The sequence below is a fragment of the Panthera tigris genome, chromosome B1 (genome assembly GCF_018350195.1).
Source record: "Panthera tigris isolate Pti1 chromosome B1, P.tigris_Pti1_mat1.1, whole genome shotgun sequence".
NCBI lineage: Eukaryota > Metazoa > Chordata > Mammalia > Carnivora > Felidae > Panthera > Panthera tigris.
The window spans coordinates 86173876-86187374 of record NC_056663.1 but is presented as its reverse complement, the minus strand read 5'-3'; the positions used below and the strand labels follow the sequence as shown (position 1 = coordinate 86187374).

General features: G+C 44.9%; 1 protein-coding gene across 1 annotated transcript in view; it reads right to left on the bottom strand.

Moving 5' to 3' along the window:
* Positions 1-1548: 1548 nt before the first annotated feature.
* SETD7 (SET domain containing 7, histone lysine methyltransferase) overlaps positions 1549-13499 on the bottom strand; it is a 46517-nt gene continuing 34566 nt past the window's right edge. Inside the window, exons 6-8 of the mRNA XM_042983867.1 lie at positions 11455-11572; positions 7651-7808; positions 1549-3224 (exon numbers count right to left, since the gene is read on the bottom strand). Coding sequence (XP_042839801.1) covers positions 3044-3224; positions 7651-7808; positions 11455-11572 — 457 coding nt within the window. The 3' untranslated portion in view covers positions 1549-3043. The remainder of the gene's footprint in view (positions 3225-7650; positions 7809-11454; positions 11573-13499) is intronic.

Genomic DNA, 13499 nt, shown 5'->3' with positions numbered 1-13499 from the left:
CACCCTCACGGGTGCCAGCGTGTTTTGGGAGAGCACAAAGTTATTTCTTTATTCCCCACCGCATGGAATCTTCCACAATTCTGCTGTGGTCATGATGCGACCAAAACTACCAGATTTGGCTGCTTCCTGACATGTTTCCTTCCACCGTGGATGTAAAGATTCAGTAGAGAAATACATCCCGAGGCTTTCCCTGTCACACTTCGGCTCGAATAAGGAACAAACACGTTCCTTTCTCACCCGTTAATTCCTTATGGTACCTCAAACCACCACGACTTCTTTACCTACCTACAGAACACAGTGAACCTCAACCCCCCTCTGATTCCAGTCCATGACAAAGCCTTCCATTTGGGAGTAGGGTTTGGGGGGGGGGGTTGTGGGAGAGCAGGAGCGACAAAGCCAGGCAGAGACAGAGTAAATGGCCAGAGGTACGCACGGAGGGCCTCGCAAGAAAGGAGAGACGCTCAGAACAGGGAAGTAGAGCACGGAAAAGAGCGAGAGATCAGCTGGACGTGGACAGCAAAGATTCCTACAGACAAGAGAGGAAGTGGAAAGACATGGGACTGCAGAACAGGAGGAAGAGCCAGAAGGCACACGAAGAGAGGAGGGAGAAAGAGCGAGAGAGAGCAAGAGAGAGAGAGAGAGAGAGAGGCTTGGGTGTACTTACTGTTTCCCCCGATTTGTCTGAAGGTCACAGACATACTGCTGGGTTTTAAACTGAGGGTTGTCATTACATATCTAATTTGAAAAATGGGTTAGCTGGTACTCCTTACAACTCTTCAATGCCTTATATCAAAGAAAAGAAAGGAAGAAAAAAAGATTCCATTTGAGTGGGGTAGTTCCAATAACCCATCAGGTCAGAGATTACACCCCCCACTGCAGCCTCAGCAAGAATGACATTGTCCCCGGGAATGACGTCATTCGAGGCACAGCTGTGTTGGAAGTGTGACCGGCTCCATCCTGACCTCGCTCGCTGACCTGGCTCTACAGCTCAACTGGCCGAGGGCCAAGTAGAGCCATCTTTCTCCTGAAGACAGTCACTGACTTTGGGACGCATTTGAATTAAAGCACCTGTCAGAATACAAGTCCCGGGACTGTCCCTCTGTCGCTGTCTACAGAATGGTCTCTTTCTACAGAGAAGAAGCTATCCTATCCTGCTGCGTTTTCATCTAAAAACCCTATTGGTTCCTTTTGCGGGAGATCTTTCTGGCAGCCCTGACCACTTCTCACATGTGAACACTCAGCTCCACCTGGATGCACGCCTTGCACTGGCCACGTGCCCTGGCACTGCTTGGGGGGGCGGGGAGCTCCAGGATGCTGGGCCCTGCAAAGGAGGGAGGGGCCCCTTCTGTCACTGAGGGCTGAATCCTGTGTCCAGGGGCCGCCTGAACTGAAAGTTGTGAACAGCGCTGGATGGAGCACTTTTGCTAACTTCTTCCTAAGAACAACGTGCACCTGACAAGAAGGAGCAAATTCTGTCCTGTTTATTTACTCCTCTCGCTGCTACCAAGCAATCCGTGCTCAGCCAGAGAGATTACCTCTCTTCCACTGGCTTGGAAGGCTTTCGCTCTCGAGACGAAACCGGCTCAGGTGACAGGTGCCACCACCAGCGGCTGCATTTCAGAACCACCGCTGCTCTCCAGAACTTTCCAGCTGCCTTGTGGAGGCATCTGAACAAGACATGGCTAGGGCACGTGGTGAGGGTGCTGGCAAAAGCCCAGAACTCTCAGAATTCATTCAGAGCGATCCCAGATACGTTACATACCTAACTAGCTAAACTAAAAAAACAGGGGTTTTCTCCTTATTTCTGCACTTGTGGTTATACATGGCTCGCAAAATCGCTGAAATGCTATTGATATCATTGCTTTTAAACTATACAGGTATTACTCTTAATTCACAATGCTTTGAAGCAGGTAAGTGCTTTGAAGTTACAATAATGAAGAGTTTTAGTATTAAGGTTTAGATTTGTACCTAGTGATCAGTATGTCTCTCTTAACAGTAGCACTTAAAAAAAAAATCAACTTTTGAACTCTGTGTTAGAATTCTAGTTTGTTATTTGACTTTTGAATTCAATGCACTGTGCCACAAGCCAGACTGCTCTATGTTATGTACATTTAAAGTGTACCCGAGGAGAAGAAATTACTAGTACTATTAAAGATATTGCAAAATTGCCACAGTTACTGCTTAGAAGTACTAATTTCCCTCTCTCCTTTCTTAAAGTATATATTACAACTCTTCCATAACTTAACGCAAACAACGTAAACTCATCTCTTCTCACATCTTAAAGCAAAGGTATCTTTGTTTACATGCGAGAATAATAATTCTATAATAATACCCTGGCCCTATGAGCCAGTTCTTTATATTAGGACATAATAATGAAACAATGATATAGAAAGAGCCAGAGAGACCTACGCACTGGCACGGACACGAAATCCATTTGGAAGTTTTCTCTTATAAAAGATATAGCTAAGATAGAGAATGAGACTGAGGGGTGAAATGACTCAAAAAGTGGGGTTCTGTTCGCTAGGAAAAAAAAAAAACAAAGCCATTCTATTGCAAGATACAGATCAAAGGTTAAAAGGCAAATTATACTACATTTAGAGAATAAAAATGTAGTAATTCTCTATCCTCCACACGGCACATACACCAAGTGTGAAAACACACCTGGTGTTGGCCGTAGGAAAAAACATCATGGAAAAACCACTGGCTAAAAATGACTGAAAAGCCCCCTTTCCCTTTTTCAGTCTAATCATTTGGCATCTCTGAGTGTGGTACAGATTTAGACTTGAACCACCCAAGAACATCATGCTGTGTCAAGTGTTCGACAATACCTCTCAGTAGGACGTTGTTGCAAGGCTAGCTAATTTTAAATCTGGTATGAGTAATACAGTCAAGCCTAGTTAGTATGCGAGAAAGTCGTTGCTAACGCAGCGTGAGAGGATGTGATGTCACAGCATGAGCAGTCCCTGGTTGTCCCGTTGTCGGAAAACGTAGTGCATAGATCCAAGTTTCTATTCCAGGTCTCTGAAGCCCAGGGCTGAGCCTTTCACTTCTGCTGGGTGGCCTGGAAGGCCTTTAGCTCCACCTGGTACCACTCAGGGGCTTCAGGCCCACTCTTCCCCGGGGGACTGTGGTCATAGCCGTAGGCCACGGTGAGTTCCTCATCAGCCTCCACGGCTCGGAGTGTGCGGATGCATTTGATGGGCCCAAAGCGGGGGTGGACAAACCTAGACACCAAGATGCACACAGTCATTCCTGGGCCAGACCAGGAGGTTAGAAGCAAAGCCTGGGTGTGGGTGGGGGTGGGGGTAGGAATCCCCCACGAGCTCTTCCCCGGGCACCACTGGTAGGTCGTCAAGTGTGGCCCACGTATCGGCCAGCATCAGCTTCTCACCTGCGAGCAGCTAGACGTGGAGAATCTCAGCCCCACCCAGACCTGATCTGGAATCTGCATTTTAACAACAATTCCAGGTGATTCATGTGCACGCTCAAGTTTAAAAATCTCTGTTCTATCTTTTTGAGCATATATGGCACTCTGTATTTATAAACCAACAATCATGGTCAACCACAAAAATCTGTCCTTAATGAGAAACTGGATCCAGAGCAGCCGGTCGGCATTTCGGCTCATGTGGCCCGTAGCAGGCGATGAGCCGGCTGTACCTTGTGGGCAAGGCTTTAGCAGGGTGCTTTGGGAGCTGTAAGAAGAGCCCTCCGGACTTTTAAAAGCAAAAAACTCTGTATTCCACCTATACAGACAGAGGAAGTGTTGTTTTCTAGCATAAAAGTAGATGAAGATTTCTTTCCAAGAGGGAAGCCTAGACCTCTCTGCCAACCTGCCTTTTAAATATTTCCCTGTGAAGCATCTTGTGAAGGGAGCAGCTGTGGGTGTCTCAGAACCTGAGGCAGGGCTAACGCTATGGCTACGTTCCTCTACCAAAGGCTCCCAACCCGGTTCACTCCCATAACACCTTCGGGAGAATAGGAGATAAGTAAGTAACAGACTTAGCTCACCTAACGGCTTCCGAAACCCCAAATGGATATATACATATATGTAAGGCATGGCCAAAAAGAAATTTGCTTTATTTCTATATGTATTGGTCAAATAAATCTCATTCGTTTATAGTCACATTTTGAGCAAAGGACATTGAGACACCAAAGGAGAAGTTTCCAGACCCTAAGTTAGATTGGCACATGCACCATGATAGGAAGTACTTGGCTAGTTCCCTCTATTGGTGGTGAGGAAAGGAGTGTGTCTGTGGTTTAGGGACATCTTTTACATGGTGGACAAAGGAACAACCTCACCCTCACTCCCAGGGGTCTCTATGTTCACCCCACATGGGTGTCATCTTTCCTGGAAAGCACTCTTGACTCAGGGTCAGAAGACTCTGGTATGAGTCCTGGTTCGACACGTTATTACTGCCCCCTCTCAGAGAGCTTACTTCCGTATCTCTGAATCTCACTTTCCTTACCTGCAAATTCATGGTAATACTAGTAATCCTAATCCTGTAAGAGTTGTCATCGTGACAAAATAGGATCACATATATAAAACATCTCACACAATACTTGGCACAGAGGACTCAGCTACTCTAAGTGACTACATGTGCATTGTGTGAGCATGTGCACGCGCACAGAATTCTCATACTGTGCCCCATCACAGACATCCATCCCTGCCCCGGGAACTCAGGAATTCCTTATGAAAATCACAACTCTTTGTCTCTAAATTAAAACATTTCATGAAAAAAATAAGACCCCTGGGGTGCCTGGGTGGCTCAGTCGGTTAAGCGTCCGACTTTGGCTCAGGTCATGATCTCGGGGTTTGTGAGTTCGAGCCCCACGTCAGGCTCTGTGCTGAGAGCTCAGAGCCTGGAGCTTGCTTCAGATTCTGTGTCTCCCTCTCTCTCTGACCCTCCCCCGTTCATGCTCTGTCTCTCTCGGTCTCAAAAATAAATAAAGGTTAAAAAATTAAAAAAAATAATAATACCCCTGAAATGGAGCTCAAGCTAATCTTGTGCACTGAAAAAGTCTAGGAGAAGCCTAAGACTTCTGTTACAACCCTCTTCTATTTTCATTTTCCTACTTGTTACTGTTATTTTCAAAGAGTAGAAAATGGACACCCTGAAAAAAACTCAATTTCAGGTGCTGATTCTCCAAGGCAAGCACTAAGGCACAACAATTAAGGACACTTAGCCACTTGGACTAAGAGGTCCGAGTTTCCTGTCCATGAGTGAGGGGACAGTAACGGAAGTTGCCCCACAGAGGTACTGGGAGGACTAAATGAGGTAATTCAGGAGAAGCTGTTTGCACAGCACCAGCCTAAAGTGCTCAGAAAACACCAGCAGCACGATTACTGGTCAAAGCAAACCTCTGCACCGAGTGGTTTGGCCCCTTGGTGACATGTTACCTATATTTACAACCAGGAAAGTAGTCCATTTGGCATTTTGTATCAGACTACAGCTTATGGGGATATTGTTTTGTTTATGTCAAAGTGTGCATAATAATACCAACGATTTTACAGACAAATGAATGCCGTGAATTGGTATCTGAATTTTTTTTTAAGTGTTTAGTTTTGAGAGACAGAGAGAGAGAGAGAGAGAGAGAGAGAGTGAGGGAGGGAGGGAGGGACAGAGAGAGAAACACAGAATCTGAAGCAGACTCCAGGCTCTGACCTGTCAGCACACAGCCCAACGCGGGGCTTGAACTCACGAAGGGTGAGATCATGACCTGAACTGAAGTCAGAAGCTTAACCAACTGAGCCACCCAGGTGCCCCATGTCTCTGAATTTTATATTATGATATATTATTATTCAGGTAGTCTTCCCATTACCCCAAACAACTAATATTTCACATTGGACTCAAAGAAAATAACCCTGAAGAGTACAGGGACTTGATTCTGCACAAATGGTTCCCTCCCTTGTCTCCTGTGCTCTCTTCCTTTTGGGGAGAAAAATCATGTCCTTGCAATGAAATCACAGAACTAATTTGTTTTGAAAGAGCAGTCTTAGTAGCATTTATTATCGCTAGTTACCACTGCTTTAAACGATTGTTGGTAAGCTGTGTGCAGCTTGGAACGATGCTTTGGCCTAACTCACACTGGCCACGAAAGCCTTGGAGTTAATAACAGTGTCAGTTTCATTTTACATGACACATGTCCTTTGCCATTTCTACCTGCCCTTTAAACAGCAGTTGTAGCTTCAGTACTTGTTTCTGGGTGCCAAGGGGAGCAAGTCCCTGCCAGAACAATTTTCGAGCCATCTCAGGGATGCAAGGAGGGACATTCAAATCCTGGCAATTTTCCCACAGATTAAATGCACAGGATCTAATCCTGCTTCTGTTAACAAGCAATACACTGAGGGACCGCAGGCTCTAACTGAGCAGAAAAGGTTGCACGCAGCTGCCCGGCCCCCAGGAGGATCTGGCATTCTCCAACTGAGCTAAGGAGATCAATGATGATGGTACAAGGAATCCCAACTATACCCTTCAAGGAATAGTCAGAGATGCTTCACTTTGGGAGGAGGACATTCAAGGGGTATAGGAAAACTTCTAAAATATTTGTAGGGCTGCTACGGGGAAGAGAGACTGGCATAGTGCCCGAGAAAGGGAAATGATTAGGGCCAAGGGCTGGCTGTTCCAGGAAACCCACTTAGTATGCACGGAAACAACATTCTAATCATCAGAGCCCAAAAGCTAGTTTCATAAAATCTTCAGTTTGTCCAGATAGCTGCCCTCAAGGGCGGCTCCCCGTCGATGGAGGTTTACAAGAAAAGGTTCTACGAGCAGGTGGAAGTGGAGGCTCAAACTCTGAGAGGTAGGATTATTTGGCTTTTTAAAATAAGAGCTTTGTTGAGATGCAATTTATATACCTCATAATTCGCCCATTTGAGGTATACAGTTCAGTGGGTTTCAGTCGTGCAACCATCACCACTGTCTAATTTTAGTACCTTGCACCACCCTCAAAAGAGACCCCATGCTCATGTGCCATTAACCTCATTTCCCTCCACTCCCCCCGGCCCTGGGCAACCACTGATCTATATTCTGTCACCATGAATTCTGCTGTGGTGGACAATTCATACCAATGGAATCATACACTATGGGCCTTATGCGACTAGCTTCTTGCACTTAGCATGATGTTTTCAAGGCTCATCCACATTGTAGCATGTGACAGTACTTCTTTCCTCTGTATTGTCAAATAATGCGGACTCTGATTTCAGGGGTCTTTTCCAACACCGAGACCTTGTGCCCTAAGCTCTAGCGTTTTATTTTCCTCCTTCCTTTCACACCTAAAAGAGTTCACTAATCTCCACTGTGCAGAACAATTTTAATTTTTCTAGTATTTCAAGTATAACACCACCCTTACTTTTCCAGAATGAGACAACGTAAGGACAAAAAAGCATCAACAAAACAGCGCACACAAAGTACAGTATTTCTGTAACATTTCTACCCTTCCAAGCACTTTTCCATTTCTTGGCCTACTAAGGCCAGAGGAGGAGCTAGTTAGATTCTGAGTTTCAGGTCATAACTGGGAGGGTCCTGGGAGGGTACTTGGAGGGAGCGGCCTTCTGTGGGGCAGGATGACACCTGTTACATGCCCTCCTCAGTCTCAGGGTCCTGGCGGATAGGACCTAGATCTGCCCTGGAAGCTCGGTGTCATACTCACATGTCGTAGATGCAGTTTGGAGTGAACGAGTGATTTGCCTTGTGTCCCAAGGAGGCACAGTACTTGGATACATGGTTGTAGGGCTCAGGCACATCAATGACCGTTTCTTCATCGAGGGAGAGGGTATTCCCATTAAGGGCCCAGTCTCTGCTGTCAACCTGTAGAAAACAAGAAAGCAAACATTAGAGATAGCCATTCTCCCTAAATCTCAAAGAACATCAGCAATATTAACTCATTTATCCTTATGTTTCATGGTTTGAGTGTTATATACGTGAAAAGAACCTAAGGCATCTGTCTGCACACTGATGGTGCGAAAGCCATTTATGGGCAGCACCAGGCAGCTCAACTTACAATGTATTAATTTTTCTTTATCTTCTATGAAAAAAAGGATTTGAAGTCCCTTAAAAGACACAAAAATATAACCAGATGTCCCTAGGTTGTTTATTTCTTCACTGCAGGCTAAGACTTGTTACTTCAAAAGCCTTCCAGCACCAAACTCAAATTTTTACACATCTAATTGTTTTTTTTTTTTAAGTTTATTTATTTTTGAAAGAGAGAGAGACAGACAGAGTGTGAGTGGGGGTGTGGGGCAGAGAGAGAGGGAGAGACAGAATCTGAAGCAGGCTCCAGGCTCTGAGCTGGCAGCACAGAGCCTGATGTGGGGCTCGAACTCACAGACTGAGAGATCATGACCTGAGCCGAAGTCGGACACTCAACGGACTGAGATACCCAGGAGCCCCATTACACATCCAATTGTTTTTTAAAGGGCCCAAACAAAGCAGAGTTTTAGCCATTCAGGGCCTGCTTTCCTGGGGACACCTGACCCCACATCTGCCATCAGTAGATTAGATAATTCCAGCACCATAAAGCCCCCAGACGGCCTCTGTCCTTTGGAGGTCTCTGGCCCAGAGACCCCTCACCGTACCCCAGGTCACCTAGACACATAAGCCCCCTCTCTGCCCCTCTCTTTCCTGGGAGTTCCCTGCCTTCCTCCTGCTCTGTTTGTGGCCTTCGTGCACAAGCTTCTGGACCTTTTCATGCTGGGAGCACATCCCGTCTCTTGCCGCCCTGTCTAAGCACTGCCCAGTGTCAAGAAAACCTGTGTGCTACTGCCTCCTGTGGTCTTATCTGTTTCTCTGATCAACCTCCAAATCCCTTGGACCCCTACTGTGAAGGAGATGAGGCAAAAGAAAAACAAAAGTAAGAACATCCAGTGGAACCAGAACTTGAGAATGCAAAACTGTGTTTCAGGAGAGTCCTTCACCTTTGTTACAAGCGGGTGACCAATGTGACCAGCAGAGTTCCCAGCTACCAGTGTGCTTTCTTACCTACATTAGGGCTCATTCACTAATAGGCTTCCCTTCTCCAAGCCACTTCCCCACCCCAAGCCACAGCCCAGGATCTGGTGATGCCAGCCGAACAGTTTTTTGCGAGTAAATAGGATCACTTTTTTTTTTAAGTTTATTTATTTATTTTTGAGGTGGGGGGGAGGGGCAGAGAGAGGGAGAGAGAGAAAGAACCCCAAGCAGGCTCTGCACTGTCAGCATGGAGCCCAGTGCAGATCTTGATCTCATGAACCATAAGATTGTGACTGGAGCCGAAATCAAAGAGTCGGATGCTTCCCCGACTGAGCCACACAGGTGCCCCTACGATCACCATTTTTATATAGAACTATTGACTCTCAGAGGTGTACTTTCTCTCCTGCCCCTAAATTACAACTGGGCTATTATTTGTACCTGATATTTATTCAACAACTATTTACTGAGTGCCTACCATATGCCAGGCACTGTCCTAGGTGCAGGGAATATAGCAGTGATGAACGTGAAAAAAATCTTCATGGGTCTTAATATTCCAGCCCTGTCATGTGATACTGAGATACCATCTACCTTAGGTTGCTGTCAGTTGTGTATTTTTCTTATCTCCCCAATAGAATCTAAATTTCAGGAAGGAGGGTGCCTATCCATTTATACAGTACAGCACAGTGAGTTTCGCCTGGAGCCAGATTCTGCTGTTTGAAATCCTGCTTGAACTCTGACGGTTACTGTATTTGTGACCTTGGGCAAATGGCTTACCCTCTCTGGGCTTCAGTTTTGTTATCTGTTATCTAAGGTTAGAATAAATAAGTAGCGTGTCACTATCCTGAGCCACCTTTCATATGCTGAATTTCCTGGATCGTCAGACACAGAAGTCTGGCTATGACCAGGGGATACCGCGTGCCCGGCCACGGCTCAGTTTGAGTGCAAAGCCATCCTTGTCGGTACGACGGCTTTGAAAGTGCAAACACTTCTGATGGCTCAGAGCCTGGAGCCTGTTTCAGATTCTGTGTCTCCCTCTCTCTGACCCTCCCCCGTTCATGCTCTGTCTCTCTCTGTCTCAAAAATAAATAAACGTTAAAAAAAAAAATTAAAAAAAAAATGGGGCGCCTGGGTGGCTCAGTCGGTTGAGCGTCCGACTTCAGCTCAGGTCACGATCTCACGGTCTGTGAGTTCGAGCCCCGCGTCGGGCTCTGGGCTGATGGCTCAGAGCCTGGAGCCTGTTTCAGATTCTGTGTCTCCCTCTCTCTGACCCTCCCCCGTTCATGCTCTGTCTCTCTCTGTCTCAAAAATAAATAAACGTTAAAAAAAAAATTAAAAAAAAAATGGGGCGCCTGGGTGGCTCAGTCGGTTGAGCGTCCGACTTCAGCTCAGGTCACGATCTCACGGTCCGTGAGTTCGAGCCCCGCGTCGGGCTCTGGGCTGATGGCTCAGAGCCTGGAGCCTGTTTCAGATTCTGTGTCTCCCTCTCTCTGACCCTCCCCCATTCATGCTCTGTCTCTCTCTGTCTCAAAAATAAACAAACATTAAAAAAAAAAATTAAAAAAAGAAAGTGCAAACACTTGATGATTTCATGGCATTTCCCCCATAGCAGTCCACGGCAGGAAGTAAAAAAGTGAAGACACGAATGAGCAATAGAACCAGCAAGCCCAAGTCCTACATGCTTAATGCAGGTGAGACCAGATGGAGACGACGAGCCAGGCTAAAGCATCGACTTTCTGCCCTTAGGCAGACATGTAAGGAAGTTCATTGTGAAGCGAAGAAACAGAAGCAAAAACACACATGAATTCTGGAAAATATATCAAAGTTGTATTTTAAAGGCAAGAGGTGATTATTCTTTAACTTTTTGTTTTCGTTTTTTTTGTTTGTTTTTGTTTTCTTTTTGGGGTTTTTTTGGGGGTTTTTTTTGGCAGTAGAACACTTCCTGGCTGGATGCAGGCTACTGTGTGACTTTTGCACAAACAGGAGGGGGCCTGCCTATACAGTGCCCTGTGCAAGATCATAATAATTACTAACAGAGTCCAGTTGGATCTCAATTTTTCAGGTGCTGGGTGTAGCACAGTGCAAAGCAATTGCTGTCTCATTCACGGCAATATCCCACTTTTTATAAAATAGCTGTGAAACTTAAAAGAGACCCCAGAGAGATCCCCTGTCCCTCCCGCCATGTGAGTCTGCGATGACAAGAGGGCCATTCATGAACCAGGAAGTGGACCGACCAGACACCAAATCTGTCAATACCTTGACCTTGGACTTCCAGCCTCCAGAACTGTGAGAAATAAATTTTTGTTGTTTATAGGCCATGCTGTGAATGGTATTTTTGCTACAGCAGTCCAAAGACTGCTATGAGACAGTATATCCCACCAGTTTTACCAAAAAAGACTGTTCTTTCATATTTCTAGGGAATACTAAAGGGGCTAACAGGAAAATTAAGAGTGTTTGAAACAAAGCCCTTTAGCCAATCAAGTTGATTCTCCGCTTCTACCCCACTCACCTCTTGGTGTGTAATTCGAACTCCATTATAAAAAGACATAACAGTATTAGGTCCCACTGCTATCTTTGAAAACAGTCCTTCTCCAGCACTGGAAATGAGAGATTCAGCAACATAAACCCTAAATAGGAAAAACAGTCAAATGATGGTTCTTTCAGTTTGATATGTTACTTTTTATATCAACCATCAACATAGTATGGCTACTGAACCCAAAACATCAGTTCATAGTAATCCAGTGAGGAAAGAAGGAAGGAAGGAAGGAAGGAAGGAAGGAAGGAAGGAAGGAAGGAAAGAAGGAAGGAAGGAAGGAAGAAAGGAAAGTTAAGCCCTAACATTTGGCATTAGAAATTGAGGAACTGCTACTTACGTACCTTTTAAGAGTGATGTCTAGGGGGTGCCTTGGTGATTCAGTCAGTTAAGCATCTGACTCTTGGTTTCAGCTTATGTCATGATCTCACAGTTTGAGGGCTCAAGTCCCACATCGGGCTCTGTGCTGACAGTGTGGAGCCTGCTTGGGATTCTGTCTCTTTGCCCCTCCCCTGCTCACGCACTCTCTCTCTCTCAAAATAAATAAATAAAACTTAAAAAAAAAAGAATGTTGTTTAAAATACACTCTCAAATATGGGGAATATTATATACAGTTGATCCATGGGTGTAAACTATGCAGGTCCATTTATATGTGGAATTTTTTTTTTAATGTTTTTATTTATTTTTGAGACAGAGAGAGACAGAGCACGAACGGGGAGGGGCAGAGTGAGAGGGAGACACAGAATCCGAAGCAGGCTCCAGGCTCTGAGCTGTCAGCACAGGGCCTGATGCAGGGCTAGAACTCATGAACCGTGAGATCATGACCTGAGCCAAAGTCAGATGCTTAACTGATTGAACCACCCAGGTGCCCCTATATGTGGGATTTTTACAGTACAGTACCACAAATGTCTTTTCTCTTCCTCATGACTTTTTCTTTTCTTTTCTTTTCTTTTTTAAGGTTTTATTTTTAAGTAATTTCTCCACCCAACATGGGGTTCAAACTCACAACCTTGAGATCAAGAGTTGCACGCTCTACCAACTGAGCCAGCCAGGAGTGCCCCTTTATGACTTTCTTAATAACATTTTCTTTCTTTCTTTTTTTTTTTTTTAATGTATTTATTTTTGGGAGAGAGAGAGAGAGAGAGACAGAGTATGAGCACGGGAGGGGCAGAGAGAGGAAACACAGAATCTGAAGCAGGCTCCAGGCTCTGAGCTGTCAGCACAGAGCCTGATGTGGGGCTCGAACCATGAGCTGAGATCATGACCTGAGCTGAAGTTGGTCACGTAACTGACTGAGCCACCCAGGCACCCCCTTCATAACATTTTGTTTTCTCTAGCTTACTAGAGAAATACTAAGTAATAGTAAGTAAATAGTAAGAAATACGAATATTTATTAAGAATACAGTATATAATACGTATAACATACAAAATATGTGTTAATCAACTGTTTATGTTATTGGTAAGGCTTCCTATCAACAGTAGGCTATTAGTAGTGAAGTTTTTGGGGAATCAAAAATTATATGTGGATTTTCAGCTGTGTGCAGTGGGGGAGAGGAGAGGTGCCCCAACCCCTGTGTTGTTCAAGGCTTCACTGTATTCATAAAGCAACTCAACATTTGATAAGAGGTTTTTTTTAAAAAGAAATTATGTTTTTAGTTAATGAGTGTTTTCACTGTCTTCCTGGACAAGTAAACATTTCCAAAGTAATTCAAGCTATGCCCATTTGTCAGGGCTAAATAGGAAGAAAGGCTGTTTTAATTAAGCCCCAAGATGAATCTTTCACTTGAAACACTGACAGTTAGTAAAACATATTCAATATGCACTTCCCAACAAAAGGGTTTATAACATGTCCACTAACTATGGCCCAAGGGTCAAATCTGGCAGCTGCCCACTCTTGGAAATACAGTTTTATGGAACGTGGCCACGCCTATTTGCTGTCTCTTGTTGCTTTAGCGTTACAAAGGCAGAACTGAGTAGTTGCAGTAGGGACCCAGAAAGCTTAAATATTTACAATATGGCTC